The sequence below is a fragment of the Pristiophorus japonicus genome, chromosome 21 (assembly GCF_044704955.1).
Source record: "Pristiophorus japonicus isolate sPriJap1 chromosome 21, sPriJap1.hap1, whole genome shotgun sequence".
NCBI classification, from domain to species: Eukaryota; Metazoa; Chordata; class Chondrichthyes; family Pristiophoridae; genus Pristiophorus; species Pristiophorus japonicus.
Genome location: NC_091997.1, coordinates 10,708,346 through 10,723,478, shown reverse-complemented (window position 1 = coordinate 10,723,478; position 15,133 = coordinate 10,708,346). Strand labels below are relative to the sequence as shown.

General features: G+C 42.5%; 1 protein-coding gene across 1 annotated transcript in view; it reads left to right on the top strand.

Moving 5' to 3' along the window:
* Positions 1-14,778, top strand: part of LOC139233599 (deoxyribonuclease-1-like) — a 36,432-nt gene extending 21,654 nt beyond the window's left edge. Inside the window, exons 6-10 of the mRNA XM_070864003.1 lie at positions 413-570; positions 671-767; positions 1,809-1,860; positions 9,321-9,527; positions 14,679-14,778. Of these exons, the coding sequence (XP_070720104.1) occupies positions 413-570; positions 671-767; positions 1,809-1,860; positions 9,321-9,526 (513 nt within the window). The 3' untranslated portion in view covers position 9,527; positions 14,679-14,778. The remainder of the gene's footprint in view (positions 1-412; positions 571-670; positions 768-1,808; positions 1,861-9,320; positions 9,528-14,678) is intronic.
* The last annotated feature ends 355 nt before the right edge of the window (positions 14,779-15,133 follow it).

The following is a 15,133-nucleotide window of genomic DNA, read 5'->3' as shown; positions in this document are numbered from 1 at the left end:
TCTCTGAATTCACATCCACTACCAGCACATCTGTTCCCAACTGGCCCCACACCCCTCTGTAGCTGCAGCTATTGACGATTTACCTTCTGATCTGTTCGGTCACAGCATATTCGCACTTGCGTCCAGTGTCAATGTCAGGCACTTACAGGTGAATTAAATCACAACTAGATGCCGATTGTAGCTCGCTCTGCTGATAGTCTATTCCAAATAGCCTAGCCCAAAAGGAATTTTATTTAAAATTTTGTAAGTTATATTGTGTTATATGAAAGAAAGTATTCAGTATTTTGGAAGATGCAATGGATGTTCAATGCACTCGATCATTTGATTTCCGCCTTAATCACGGCTTGCTCATTCAGAGCAATAAAGCACTTTCAGACTACCTCCATTTGTTTTCTCTTGCTTTCTAACGCAGAACATCCTGATACTTGGCGATTACAATGCAGATTGTAGCTACGTCACGAATCGTGATTGGCCCAATATACGATTACGTCAACATAAGAATTTCCATTGGCTGATTAACGATGAGACAGATACAACTGTCAGCAGAAACACAGCCTGTGCCTATGACAGGTATGGTTCAGATGCAAATATTTTATATTTCAAAAATATCTGCAGTAGTTCAGCCCAGTTCCATTTCCAATGTTGACATTGTTTTGTACTCAATCCTTAGGTTTGTTGTGACCACAGAGGGATTGATGGACACCATAGTTCCTGGCTCAGTCAAGGCCTTCAATTTCCAAAAGGCATTTGACCTCCCATATGATATAGTAAGAATGAAAAAAATGTGTATCTTTATTAAGTTGTAACAGAAATTCCGCACCTTGGGCTCAGTTTTCCCCAGAGCATTTACTTGGCGTACTTGAAGAGTTATGCCCAATTTTTTGTGGCCCGTGTACACCAAAAAAAAAATGTATTGTAAGTTTCCCCTTCGGATCTCTTCATTTTGGCATAGCCTAACCTGAGGGGGGGTGGAGCCTTGATCTGCGCCAAAAAGATCGGGCTGCATGGTAACTTGTGAGTTTTCCTGCCTGCCTGTGAGTTCTGTCAGTTCTCCTGCTTGTGTTCTGTGACTTCTCCTGCCTGCTGGTGCGATCTCTTGCAGTCTCCTGCCTGCTGGTGATTTCTATCAGTTCTCCTGCCTGCCCTTAGCCCTAGCCGAATGGCCTCCCGGTCCGCTCCTCCACCCATAGCCCTGGCCGAGTGGTCTCCTCCCTCCCGATCAAAGGCTTCCCCCCCACTCCCTCTCCCTCCCCTCACCTCTCTCTTACTCCCCCATCTCTCTCTCCCCCTCTCTCTTACCTTTCCTGCTGCTACTGTCCGGGCATCTGCTGCACTTACCTGCGCCGATTTCCTTACCTGCGCCGATTTCTTTAACTCTCTGCAAGGGTTTTCTCAAGTGGCCACATGCGTTGGCCTAAGTAGAAATGGAGTAACTATTAGCTGGCTAAAGTTGCCTAAATGGCCAGAATTGGCATAGGTGGCTGGTAACGGCCCCTTTTGAGAGAAAAAAACAAACCTAAAAAAGACGTAACTAAGTGAGTTACGCTGGTGCAAATTGATTGGGGAAACTGGGGATTTTTAAGTTACGCCAGAAAAAGCAGCCTACTCCAAAAAAAACGGAGCAACTCCTGGCCAAAATTGAGCCCAATGTTAGTAAGTTAGAAACTATTTACTATACAATACTGGAGAGACACATTGCAATAGTTGATTAGGGTGTATTATAGTCTTTGATCAAATGTAAGAATTAGAAATGTTTAATATATTTTTGACCAATATATGTACACTTTAGATTTAATTCTATGTTACAGGTCAAATCAGTCTCAGATCATTATCCTATTGAACTTGAACTGAAAGATGATCGTAAGTAAATAAGCATTATCTCTTATTGAGACCATTAGAACTGCTCTACATAATTATAAAACAAAATGATATAGTGGAGCTTAAGCATGGATAACTTTGGTAAGATTAATTTCTGCTAAAAATAAGGAATAACCATGTTGAAAACCATTACCAATCAATACAATGTTGCATCATGTGGTTCAGATTTTTTTTTGCTCGTTTATTTACAAAGTATTTTGTATAAAACTTTCCTTTAAACAAACAACTCAATGGTTGTAAAATAAAGACAGAAAATGCTGGAAATATTCAGCAGGTCAGGCAGCATCTGTGGAGCGAGAAACAGAGTGAACGTTTCAGATTGGTGATCTTTCATCGTCACTGGAAAAAGTTAGAGATGTAACAGGTTTTGAGTAAGTACAAAGGCAGGGAAAAGACAGTGAAGAGGAAAGAACAAAAGGGAAGGTCTGTGATAGGCTGAAAGGCAGGACAGAAGGTTGCAGTTGGTTTGATGAAAACCTAAAATTCACTTAATTTTTCTTAAGTTGTAGAATAAAATCTATCAACCGTAAAACATAAAAGTGGTTAAAATTTACCAGAATGCTCTAGTTTTAATGTAAACATTCAAAATTTCCCATCTAAAAATGCAATAATAGTTGGCATGAGAGGAAGGGGCAACATTTAGAATGGAGGTCTACAATTCTGACTGGAATCATTCTCTGGTGTATAAGACTGGGTTTGAATCAACTTGCTTATAGGCAGTTTTTTAAAACAGAAAATTAATTTGGCCCGGATTTTGCGGGCCAAAGAAAGATGCCCAGAAAGATTTAGCAATCTCGGTGGTGTGGAATTCACCTCTCCCGACGTTAATTTCATTCTGGCGCCAAGTCAAGGGGATCTCCAAGGTCCGGCAGCAGTGATGTCATCAAGCGGGCTAAGCAGCCAATCACATTGAAGAATTCTCAGAGACAGCAAACCAGGAAGTAAAATCCACTGATTTTTCTTAACTTTTTAATCACTTTACAGAGAGCAAACTCAAGAGTGGGGCATACATATGGGAATAAGGTAGAAGATGAATTATCATGAACAAACATTAATTAAAAAATTATATTAAAAACCATGGAATTTTTATCATAATGGAAACATTTGACATTCCACAAATATAAAAATAATTTTTCAGGACCTGAACAGTTGTTAAGCAGTCAGTACGCTGTTAAAACCCCAGTTACACCTCTTCCATAAAGGCTTAACTTTTTGGGGAGGGTTTCCAGTGTAAAAGGGGAAGTTTTCATCAGTTCACTTATTTGAATTGATGGCCGGCTCCGGGAAATTCAATGGCGGTGCCTGTGGAGAAGCATAAGAACATACGAAATAGGAGCAGGAGTAGGCCACCTGGCCCCTCGAGCCTGCTCCGCCATTCAATAAGATCGTGGCTGATCTGATCAGGGACTCAGCTCCACTTCCCCGCCCGCTCTCCATAACCCTTTACTTCCTCATCGCTCAAAAATCTGTCCATCTCCGTCTTAAATATATTCAATGACCCAGCCTCCACAGCTCTCTGGGGCAGAGAATTCCATAGATTTACAACATTTGAGAGAAGAGATTCCTCCTCATCTCAGTTTTAAATGGGCAGCCCCTTATTCTGAAACTATGTCCCCTAGTTTTAGTTACCCCATGAGTGGAAATATCCTCTCTGCATCCACCTTGTCGAGCCCCCTCATTATTTTATATGTTTCGATAAGATCGCCTCTCATTCTTCTGAACTCCAATGAGTATAGGCCCAACCTACTCAACCTATCTACATAAGTTTCCCCCCCCCACCCCATCTCCGGAATCAACCTAGTGAACCTTCTCTGAACAGCATCCAATGCAAATATATCCTTCCTTAAATACGAAGACCCAAACTGTACACAGTACTCTAGGTGTGGCCTCACCAATACTCTGTACCGTTGTAGCAGGACTTCTTTGCTTTTATACTCCACCCCCCTTGCAATAAAAGCTAACATTCTTTTGCCTCCTGATTACTTGCTGTACTTGCATACTAACTGTTATGTATGGAGAAAGAATCAGACTAAACACTATGAGCTCAAAGTAAAGTGTGACCTTAGTCTTTTATTGCAGGTCTCCAGAGTGCCTCTCCAACCTGTGAGGCCTCCTTAAATACCTGTGCTCCCAAGGGATTATGGGATCTCTTGGGACTCCAGGGGATGAGCCCTCTGGGATCCCTTGACACTCCAGGGGATGAGCCCTCTGATGGCTGTACAGAGTAAGTACAAGTTTACATATATAACACGAACTATTTGTGTTTCATGCACAAGGACCCCTGGGTGCCTCTGTATTGCAACATTTTGCAATTTTTCTCCATTTAAATTATAATTTGCTTTTCTATTTTTTCTGCCAAAGTGGATAACCTCACATTTACCCACATTATACGCCATCTGCCAAATTTTTGCCCGCTCACTTAACTTGTCTATGTCCCTTTGCAGATTTTGTGTGTCTTCCTCACAATTTACTTTCCCACCCATTTTTGTATTATCAGCAAACTTGGCTACATTACATTCGGTCCCTTCATCCAAGTCATTAATATAGATTGTAAATAGTTGAGGACCCAGCACGGATCCCTGCAGCACCCCACTAGTTACTGTTTGCCAACCGGAAAATGACCCATTCATCCCGACTCTCTGTTTTCTGTTAGTTAGCCAATCCTCTATCCATGCTAATATATTACCCCCAACCCCGTGAACTTTTATCTTGTGCAGTAACCTTTTATGTGGCACCTTATCGAATGCAAAGACACCACATCCACTGGTTCCCCTTTATCCACCCTGCTTATTACATCCTCAAAGAACTCCAGCAAATTTGTCAAACATGATTTCCCTTTAATAAAACCATGCTGACTCTGCTTGACTGTATTATGCTTTTCCAAATGTCCTGCTACTGCTTCCTTAATAATGGACTCCAGCATTTTGCCAACTACAGATGTTAGGCTCACTGGTCTATAGTTCCCTGCTTTTTGTCTGCCTCCTTTTTTAAATAGGGGCGTTACATTTGTGATTTTCCAATCTGCTGGGACCGCTCCAGAATCCAGGGAATTTTGGTAGATTACAACCAATGCATCCACTATCTCTATGGCCACCTCTCTGAAGACCCTAGGATGTAAGCCATCAGGTCCAGAGGACTTGTCCGCTTTTAGTCCCATTATTTTACCGAATACTACTTCATTCGTGTTAGTGATTGTATTAAGTTCCTCCCTCCCTATAGCTCCTTGATTATCCACTATTGGGATGTTTTCAGTGTCTTCTACCGTGAAGATCGATACAAAATATTTGTTCAATAACTCTGCCATTTCCCTGCTCCTCATTATTAATTCCCCAGTCTCATCGTCTAGGGGACCAACATTTACTTTAGCCACTCTTTTCCTTTTTATTTACCTGTAGAAACTCTTACTATTTGTTTTTATATTTCGTGCTATTTACTTTCGTAATTTATCTTCCCTCTCTTTATCATTTTTTTAGTCGTTCTTTGCTGACTTTTAAAAGTTTCCCAATCCTCTGGCCTCCCACTTGTCTTGGCCACTTAGTATGCCCTTATTTTCAATTTGATACCATCCCTTCTTTCCTTAGTTAGCCACGGATGGTTATCCCTTCTCTTACAGTCTTTCCTTCTCATTGGGATATATTTTTGTTGCAAGTTATGAAATATCTCCTTAAATATCTGCCACTGCATCAACCGTCTCATACTTCAATCTATTTCCCCAGTCCACTTTAGCCAACTCTGTCCGCATACCTTTGTAGTCTCCTTTATTTAAGCTTAGGACATTGGTTTGAGCACCAATTTTCTCACCCTCCAACTGAATTTTAAATTCAACCATGTTATGGTCATTCATTTCTGGAGGATCCTTTACTATGAGATCATTTATTAATCCTGTCTCATTACACAGTACCAAATCTAAGATAGCCTGCTCCCTGGTTGGTTCCGCAACATACTGTTCAAGGAAACTATCCTGGATACACTCTATGAACTCTTCCTCAAGGCTACCCTGGCCAATTTTCTTTGTCCAATCAATATGAAGGTTAAAATCGCTCATGATTGTTGCCGTTCCTTTATTACAAGCCTCCATTATTTCTTGATTTATACTCCGTCCAACAGTACACCTACTGTTAGGGGGCCTACAGACTACACCCACCAGTGACTTTTCCCCTTATTATTCCTTATCTCCACCCAAAATGATTCAACATCTTGATCTTCTGAGCCACTATCATTTCTCACTAACGCACTGATCTCATCCTTTATTAACCGTGCTACTCCGCCTCCTTTTCCTTTCTGTCTGTCCTTCCAAATTGTCAAATACCCCGAAGCATAGAATAACTGATTGCAACATCTGGATTTCCGTGTTTATCTGCGCAGGCAGACTCCAGCAGTTGCTGTTAGTTTCAGAGCAGTAATGATGGTGAACGCTGGCTGTTTTGCTGCCACTACCACAAAATCCAGGTCAATGGAAGGGTTTTCCTACCAATAATTGATTATCTGCTGCTATTGGGATAAAGAAGTTTTAACGTATAAAGAAAATAATTAATTCCTACATGGCAAATAGAGAATACTTTCTAATAATATTGAGCCCATGCCCCTCTTATTTAGAAGAAAAAAATGCAATGGCCATATTCATTATAGTACTGGACTATGCATCAAATAAAGTGTCAAAAATGATCATTTCATAGGTGGCAGTGGATAGTCCCAGATCTGCCTATACAATAAACATTGCACCTTGATTATGCTTTTCCAATAGACAAGATAGAGGCAGAGAGGTTGTTTCCACTGGTCGGGGAGACTAGAACTAGGGGGCACAGCCTCAAAATACGGGGGAGCCAATTTAAAACCGAGTTAAGAAGGAATTTCTTCTCCCAGAGGGTTGTGAATCTGTGGAATTCTCTGCCCAAGGAAGCAGTTGAGGCTAGCTCATTGAATGTATTCAAATCACAGATAGATAGATTTTTAACCAATAAGGGAATTAAGGGTTATGGGGAGCGGGCGGGTAAGTGGAGCTGAGTCCACGGCCAGATCAGCCATGATCTTGTTGAATGGCGGAGCAGGATCGAGGGGCTAGATGGCCTACTCCTGTTCCTAATTCTTATGTTCTTATGTTCTTATTATTACATGTGCCCCCTTCAGACTTTCTTGTAGGTATGAGAGTGAGGAGAAAAGTTAGGAGAAATTTCATTATGCAGCGGATTGTTGGAGCATGAAATGCTTTGTCATAGGGAGAGGTTGAGGCAACAAACATCACATCGTTTAAGTGAAAATTGGATAACTATTTGAAGCAGATGAAGACATAGGGTTAACTCTCTGACAAGATAATAGACTAAGGGGAGACGATAGGACAGTGGGATTAGTTATGCATTGATTTAGCAAAGAGCCAGCATAGACACAAAATGCCCCTTTCTGTGCTATAGCTATACACAGTGGTACACTTGGCTTCAACACCCCTGGGTCATGGAGATAAGAGCAAAAATTATCCAAGGTTCTCCCTACTTCCAACAGTTATCCCATGATCACAGCATGGATGAGCAAGATAGGATCAGGCTTGCTGAGATTCGCTTCATATCGCGCTCCTGCCCTCAGTCACAGTCTGGTTTTACAGTTGAAGAATGGCCACTTGGGTGAGGTGCTGAAACTCATGGAAGCATACCCCAATGAGAGGAGTTCTGACCAATCTTCCCTTTAAGCTGCGCAGCTCTCTGGACCTCCCGCACTGCCGGCACGTTGGCTTTTCAATAGGGAAAAACACGCATGCGCGATACTTTGAATGGGCTGCGCAGTCCCTTAAAGGGGTTATGCACCCCAAAAAATTAACGGGAACATTGGTTCTGACCTTTTGTTTAGTCTTGTTGGGATATAGTTTGAGGAGAAAAAAGGGGAAAGCTAGCAAAAGTTCAAATGAAAAAACAAAATAAATAAAAGTAAGTACTTACTGTTATGACAACTGTTTTGACAGTTCTTCAAGATTTGAGATGACATTAAGTTATAAACTTACTTCCACCATAAAGAAGGTCGTTCCACCAGGACAAACAAATTCCCCAAATCTGTTGATGCTCCTGCTGTAACATAGAAACAGCGCATTCATAACTGAGGGTTATCACTCTTTCTGACAAGTGCAAAACAATGTAATATTTCCCTCAGGTCCTGATATCAGTCACGCACATCCCAGGAAAAGCAAAACACACAGCTGGCATTTTATTTTTTATCTTGAGAAAGTCGTTGACTTGAAAAGTTTAATGAAAACAATGGAAAGACACCATTCAGCCATCAAGTTTGCCTTGTCACTGGATCCACATATAGAAGTCAAAATAGGTTGTTTTCCACTGTTATTTAACCACAATAATGGTGGAGTTGGATGTTAAAATTGTCAAGAAGCAGAGCTATAATTTGAAACCACTAGATCGCAGTTTCAATGATATTCTCAGTTCTTCACGTTTCTGAAAGAGTAACTGAAATAGTTAAGAACATTTCTCCCAGAAATTAGCTTGGGGGTTGTTAAGATGAGTAGAAACTTGTGCTGCTTTTATTAATCGATGAGTATGATTAGAGTACATTGTGCTCATTTGGAGTTATTCGGATACAGGCGGTCTAGATATTGAAGTATCATCCGCCCCCACTGGATGAATACTCAGGGGAAACTGGCAGGTAAAATGTGGCAAGAAGTGTTGGATCCATCAGGTAAGTGACTTTACAACATTGCTTGTGGACCAGGAGGAGCAGGAGTGTTTCCGACAGGCTCAACAAGCTTACCTGTAAACCTCCCCCCAACTCCACAATCTCCCCCCGACCCCAACACCTACACTGGCTCCCATATAAGGAATGCCTTGATTTAAAAACTCTCATCCTTGTTTTCAAATCCTTCCACAGCCTCACCCCTCCCTATCGCCAATCTCTTCCAGCCCCACAACCCTCCGAGATATCTGCACTCCTCTAAATCTGGCCTCTTGAGTATCCCTGATTTTAATCACCACCATTGGTGGCCGTGCCGTCAGCTGCCAAGGCCCCATGAACTGGATTTCCCACCCTGAACCTCTCCGCCTCTCTACCTCTCTTTCCTCCTTTAAGACGCTCCTTAAAACCTACCTCTTTGACCAAGCTTTTGGTCATCTGCCCTAATATCTCCTTATGTGGCTCGGTGTTAAATATTTTGTCCTATAATACTCCTTGGTCTTGGGACAATTTACTACGTTAAAGACACTATATAAATACAAGTTGTTGTAATTTTTAATTGCAATTGGTAATTTATAGTCATTTGAGGCAATATGAGTAATGAATTCGAGGGTAAATTGTAAAAGTCTATAAATATATTCATCTTTTGAAGAATATTATTTGAAAAGAAGTACATGAGTTTGCAATTGATTAGAAAGTGTTTGTGTGCCACAAACTAATCCTTCTAATTATCACAGTGGTGATTTCTCTTGCCTTACCTAGTTTACTCTTTCTTGCAGCCTACGCTGCTGATGCATACTATAAGACTGGGATAAGTATTGGCATCAGTGGTGGAATCAGTGGAGGTCCATGCAGCTGTGAAGGTGTAGATGTGTCTACCTGTGCGGGACGCTGTGGTGCATATTCACATGACTTTCCATGCAGCTGCACCGCGAGTTGCTCCAAATATGACGATTGCTGTGCTGACTATAAAAACTACTGCTAAGGTTTGTGATTTGGCAGGGCCTGTTTGTAAAGTATCTAGCCAATACTTGCGAGATCCCTTCTAATAGATGCTAGGCGCAACTTCATGCCTTTTGACTCAGTTGGCTATTTGGAGAACAAAGCAAGCAGGTGACAACATCTCAATTAAGACATTAAGGCCCAGAAATTCGGATCGTTTGCGCTTCCAGTTAGAGCCCCCGGAGTCGCTAACTGAGCGCAAATGACTTTTCGCCCGGGCAGGGCGCTGATAAGGGCTCCTGCTAAATTCCGCGGGAGTTTAGCAGTGGCGGTAACCCGTAGCGCCTGGCTCTGCCGGTGATGACGCAATCATCACTGCGCGCAGTGCCCCTTTAACGCCCCAGACCCTAAATTGCGTATTTCCCCCTCAAGCTGCACTGGGCGATATCAGCGACAGCTTCTGGGGACGTGAACCAGGCGGCAGGCCGCTCACGGGGCAATAGTTAAAAAGGAAGTGTCAGACGTTGAAAACAACAGTTTGCCGTTTTTTTTTTCCAGCGCCCCGTTGGCGTTTTAATCGCAGGGTCCGTGCCGCGATTGGTCAGCCCGGCACTCAGCTTGGTGGTCCATGGAGGCCTATTTCATCAGTGCAGAGTTTGCAGCTTGGGTCCTTCCCCTTAATGAAGGGAAGAGCCCCTCCCACGCGGCAGGGCTACGCGGCCCAGTGCGTAACGCTACGCCCGGCTCCCGACCTGTCCACCTCACCACCGCTTTGCGCTCCACTTCTTTTGAGGGAAGTAACCCGAATTTAGCGAGCGGGGCGGGACTTCCATGCCTGGCGCAAAATGTCCCGCCTCCCAGACGTTACCGCCCCAAACAGGGTGCAACGGAATTTCACGCCCTAACATACTAAGGACAATCAGTGTCACACCTGCATTCTGCAGGAGGGTCACATTTCCAACAAAGTTAAATGATACCAAACTAGGCTGGACAGTGGAATTGGAGGTGACACATCTTCATATAGCTAACGATGAAGTTGAAAGTGACCAAGGAGTCGTAGTAGACTCAAAGCTCAAAATATCAAACCATTGTAGAGTAGCAATCATCAAAGACAATAGAATGTTGAACTTTGCAGCCAAAACAATAGAATATAAATCAGAGAAAGTGTTAATCAAAATTTATCGCACTCTGTCAGCCCACACCTTGAGTACTGTGTGCAGTTTTGGTCACAAAATCTACGGGGAGACATTCTGGTGCTGGAGGCAGTGCAGACATAGAAACATAGAAACAGAGAAAGTAAGTGCAGGAGTAGGCCATTCAGCACTTCGAGCTTGCACCACCATTCAATATGATCATGGCTGATCATGGGACCTCAGTACCCCATTCCTGCTTTCTCTCCATACCCCTTGATCCCTTTAGCCTTGAGGGCCACATCTAACTCCCTTTTGAGTATATCTAACGAACTGGCATCAACAACTTCCAGTGGTAGAGAATTCCACAGGTTCACAATTCTCTGAGTGAAGAAGTTTCTCCTCATCTTGATCCTAAATGGCTTACCCCTTATTCTTAGACTGTGACCTCTGGTTCTAGATTTCCCCAACGTCGGGAACATTCTTCCTGTATCTAACCTGTCCAATCCCGTCAGAATTTTATATATTTCTATAAGATCCCCTCTCATTCTTCTAAATTCCAGTGAATATAAGCCGAGTCGATCCAGTCTTTTGTTATATGTCAGTCCTGCCATCCCGGGAATCAGTCTGGTGAACCTTCGCTGCACTCCCTCAATAGCAAGAATGTCCTTCCTCAGATTAAGAGACCAAAACTGCACACAATACTCAAGGTATGGTCTCACCAAGGCCCTGTACAACTGCAATAAGACCTCCCTGCTCCTATACTCAAATCCCCTCGCTATGAAGGCGAGCACGCCATTTGCTTTCTTTACTGCTTGCTGTACCTGCATGCCTACCTTCAATGACTGATGTACTATGACGCCCAGGTCTCGTTGCACCTCCCCTTTTACTAATCTTTCCCCATTCAGATTATAATCTGCCTTCCTGTTTTTGCCACCAAAGTGGATAACCTCACACTTATCCACATTATACTGCATCTGCCATGCAGTTGTCCACTCACCTAACCTATCCAAGTCCCCTTGCAGCCTCATACCATCCTCCTTGCAGCTCACACTGCCACCCAGCTTAGTGTCGGATGCAAACTTAGAGATATTACATTCAATTCCTTTGTCTAAATCATTGATGTGTATTGTAAAGAGCTGGGGTCCCAGCACTGAGCCCTGCGGCACCCCACTAATCACTGCCTGCCATTCTGAAAAGGACCCATTTATTCCCACTTTTTGCTTCCTGTCTGCCAACGAGTTCTCTATCCACGTCAATACATTACCCCCAATACCATGTACCATAATTTTGCACACTAATCTCTTGTGTGGGACTTTGTCAAAAGCCTTTGAAAGTCCAAATACACCACATCCACTGGTTCTCCCTTATCCACTCTACTAGTTACATCCTCAAAAAACTCTCCAAGATTTGTCAAGCATGATTTCCCTTTCATAAATCCATGCTGACTTGGACCGATCCTGTCACTGCTTTCCAAATGCGCTGCTATTACATCTTTAATAATTGACTCCAACATTTTTACCACCACCGATGTCAGGCTAACCGGTCTATAATTCTTTGTTTTCTTTCTCCCTCCTTTTTTAAAAAGTGGGGTTACATTAGCTACCCTCCAATCCATAGGAACTGAACCAGAGTCCCTGGAATGTTGGAAAATGATCACCAATGCATCCACTATTTCTAGGGCCACTTCCTTAAGTATTCTGGGATGCAGACTATCAGGCCCTGGGGATATATTGGCGTTCAGTCCCTTCAATTTCCCTAACACCATTTCCTGACTAATAAGGATTTCCCTCAGTTCCCCCTTCTTGCTAGACCCTCAGTCCCCTCGTATTTTCGGGAGGTTATTCATGTCTTCCTTAGTAAAGACAGAACCAAAGTGTTTGTTCAATTGACCTGCCATTTCTTTGTTCCCCATTATGAATTCCCCTGATTCTGACTGCAAGAGACTTACATTAGTCTTCACTAATCTTTTTCTCTTCACATATCTGTAGAAGCTTTTGCAGTCAGTTTTTATGTTCCCTGCAAGCTTACTCTCATACTCTATTTTCCCCCTCCTAATTAAACCCTTAGTCCTCCTCTGCTGAATTCTAAATTTCTCCCAGTCCTCAGGTTTGCTGCTTTTTCAGGCCAATTTATATGCCTCTTCCTTGGATTTAACACTTTCCCTAATTTCCCTTGTTAGCCACGGTTGAGCCACCTTCCTTTTTTATTCTTACGCCACACATGGATGTACAATTGTTGTAGTTCATCCATGTAATATTTAAATGTTTGCCATTGCCTATCCACCGTCAACCCTTTAAGTATCATTCTCCAGTCTCGTCCAGCGAATTTGCGTCTCATACTGTCGAAGTTTCCTTTCTTTAAGTTCAGGACCCTAGTCTCTGAATTAACTGTGTTGCTCTCCAACTTAATGAAGAATTCTACCATATTATGATCGCTCTTTCCCAAGAGGCCCCACACGACCAGATTGCTAATTCATCCTCTCTCGTTACACAAGACTCAGTCTAGGATGGCCTGCTCACTAGTTGGTTCCTCGACATATTGGTCTAGAAAACCATCCCTTATACACTCCAGGAAATCCTCCTCCACAGTATTGCTACCAGTTTGGTTAGCCCAATCAATATGCAGATTAAAGTCACCCATAATAACTGCTGTACCCTTATTGCACGGGTGCCTAATTTCCTGTTTGATGCCATCCCCAACCTCCCTACTACTGACAAGAGCTATGAGGTTGATTCCTGGTGTCAGAGGTCTCAATTTTGAGGAAACCCTAGACATAAAATCAGCCGGTCTCCCTTCATTGGCGTGCACTTGACCCCACCTGATTTTCCTGTATTTGCAGAGCTACACCTTGAGAGATTGGCCTGGAATTTCCTGGAATGGTGAATTTGGCAACAAATGCCATAAGTTAGACACTTGTTCGCCTCAATCCTCCAGTGGCAAATTTAGGGCAAATTTTTCTGGAAAACTCATTAGAACGTGGCACAGCTAGGAAAATGGCAATTCGGAAGTAGCGCAGCCAATGACCAATGTATTGACCCCACAATGCTAATGGGTAAAAAGCTGCGGCAAATCGTCAGCTAAGTACAGATACCATGCTGTCTTACATTAATTATTTGGGTGTTTATCCAAAGTTAAATGTAAAAGCATATCTAATTAAAGAGAGCTGGATAAAAAGATTATTCTCTCAGTTGAAGATGGAGGACCGTTGATCCCCGTAAAGATCATAAGAAATAGGAGCAGGAATAGGCCATTTGGCCCCTTGAGCTTGCTCCGACATTCAGTATGATCATGGCTGATCTGATCTTGGCCTCAAGGCTCCAATAGTCCGCTCAAAAAGAGCCAGCAGGAAGCGGCAAGGAATATCCTGGAGACCTTCTACCATCATTTCAAATCCAAGATAGGGTGAATTGATCATTAATCTACAATAACTATAGTTGTATGTTAAAGTTATTAAAATCCTGAAATTATATTGTTGTAAAGGTTAAAAATTGTGCTGCAGGTCAGCTGGTGTCTTCAACTACACAGTGTTCGGCCAGATCACCAATCTGCACGTGCACATCTCAATAATTTTATGTTTATTCTACTAAATATAATTATCATTAAGATTATTTAAAACTTACGAAGCCAGTGCCTTTTCAAGCTTATTGTGGTTCTCCAATGACATTTTGGGATGGCCTGAAAGGCGCTATATAAATGCAAGTCTTTCTTTTAATATTAATCACACTCCTGCCAGTTCATCAGCACCATTCCGATTCAATCTCAGAGGCAGCAGCAAACAACGCAGCAAAGTTGACATTGTCCTTGCTTTTATGGGGTGGAACTATGATAATACAACTCTCACTGTTTTGACGAGGGTCATAGAGGAATAGTGCAGAGAGTCCCAAGAAATTCTGGCACAGCATAAGTAATGGCGTGAGTCACTTACAGCGTAATTTCACGGAACACCTGTGCCATAGTAATGGCAGGCGCCATAGATGTGCCATTGCTGCAGTGCAAGTTTTCAGGAAATTGCAGGCCAATTATTTAACCACTTGGAATATTAATAATTTATTTTTCTTCCAGGTCCCATGTAATGATGGTGAGAAATTTTCCAGAAGGCACGACAGCTTAACCAAAACCTTGAATGAATTCTAGAAGCAGTGAATAAAACTGATAATTGCAATTTGTGTGTGTTTCAGTTTTCTTAAACAAATAAACTTGCCACCTAAATACTTGGAACCAGAAAAGTCACATTGGCACAAGATACCAGAGAATAAAAGCATCAAATTCAGCATTATGTGTGACAGGTTCCGTTCCTGAACACCTGGGAACTACCTGGATCCAAAATCTGTCCAGGCGGCCAATATTTTCAAAACGCTTGTTGTATAGATTTCCCCCTGCTCTCCTAAGGGGACCGCTACATCCTGGGGCATGTTTCACAGACACCGACCGCCATTCAGTACCTTGCTCAAGTCGCCATTCTTCATGTGCCAGGCTAAACAATGAATTGACCAAGTCCCCACTGGATCTCCCTATAT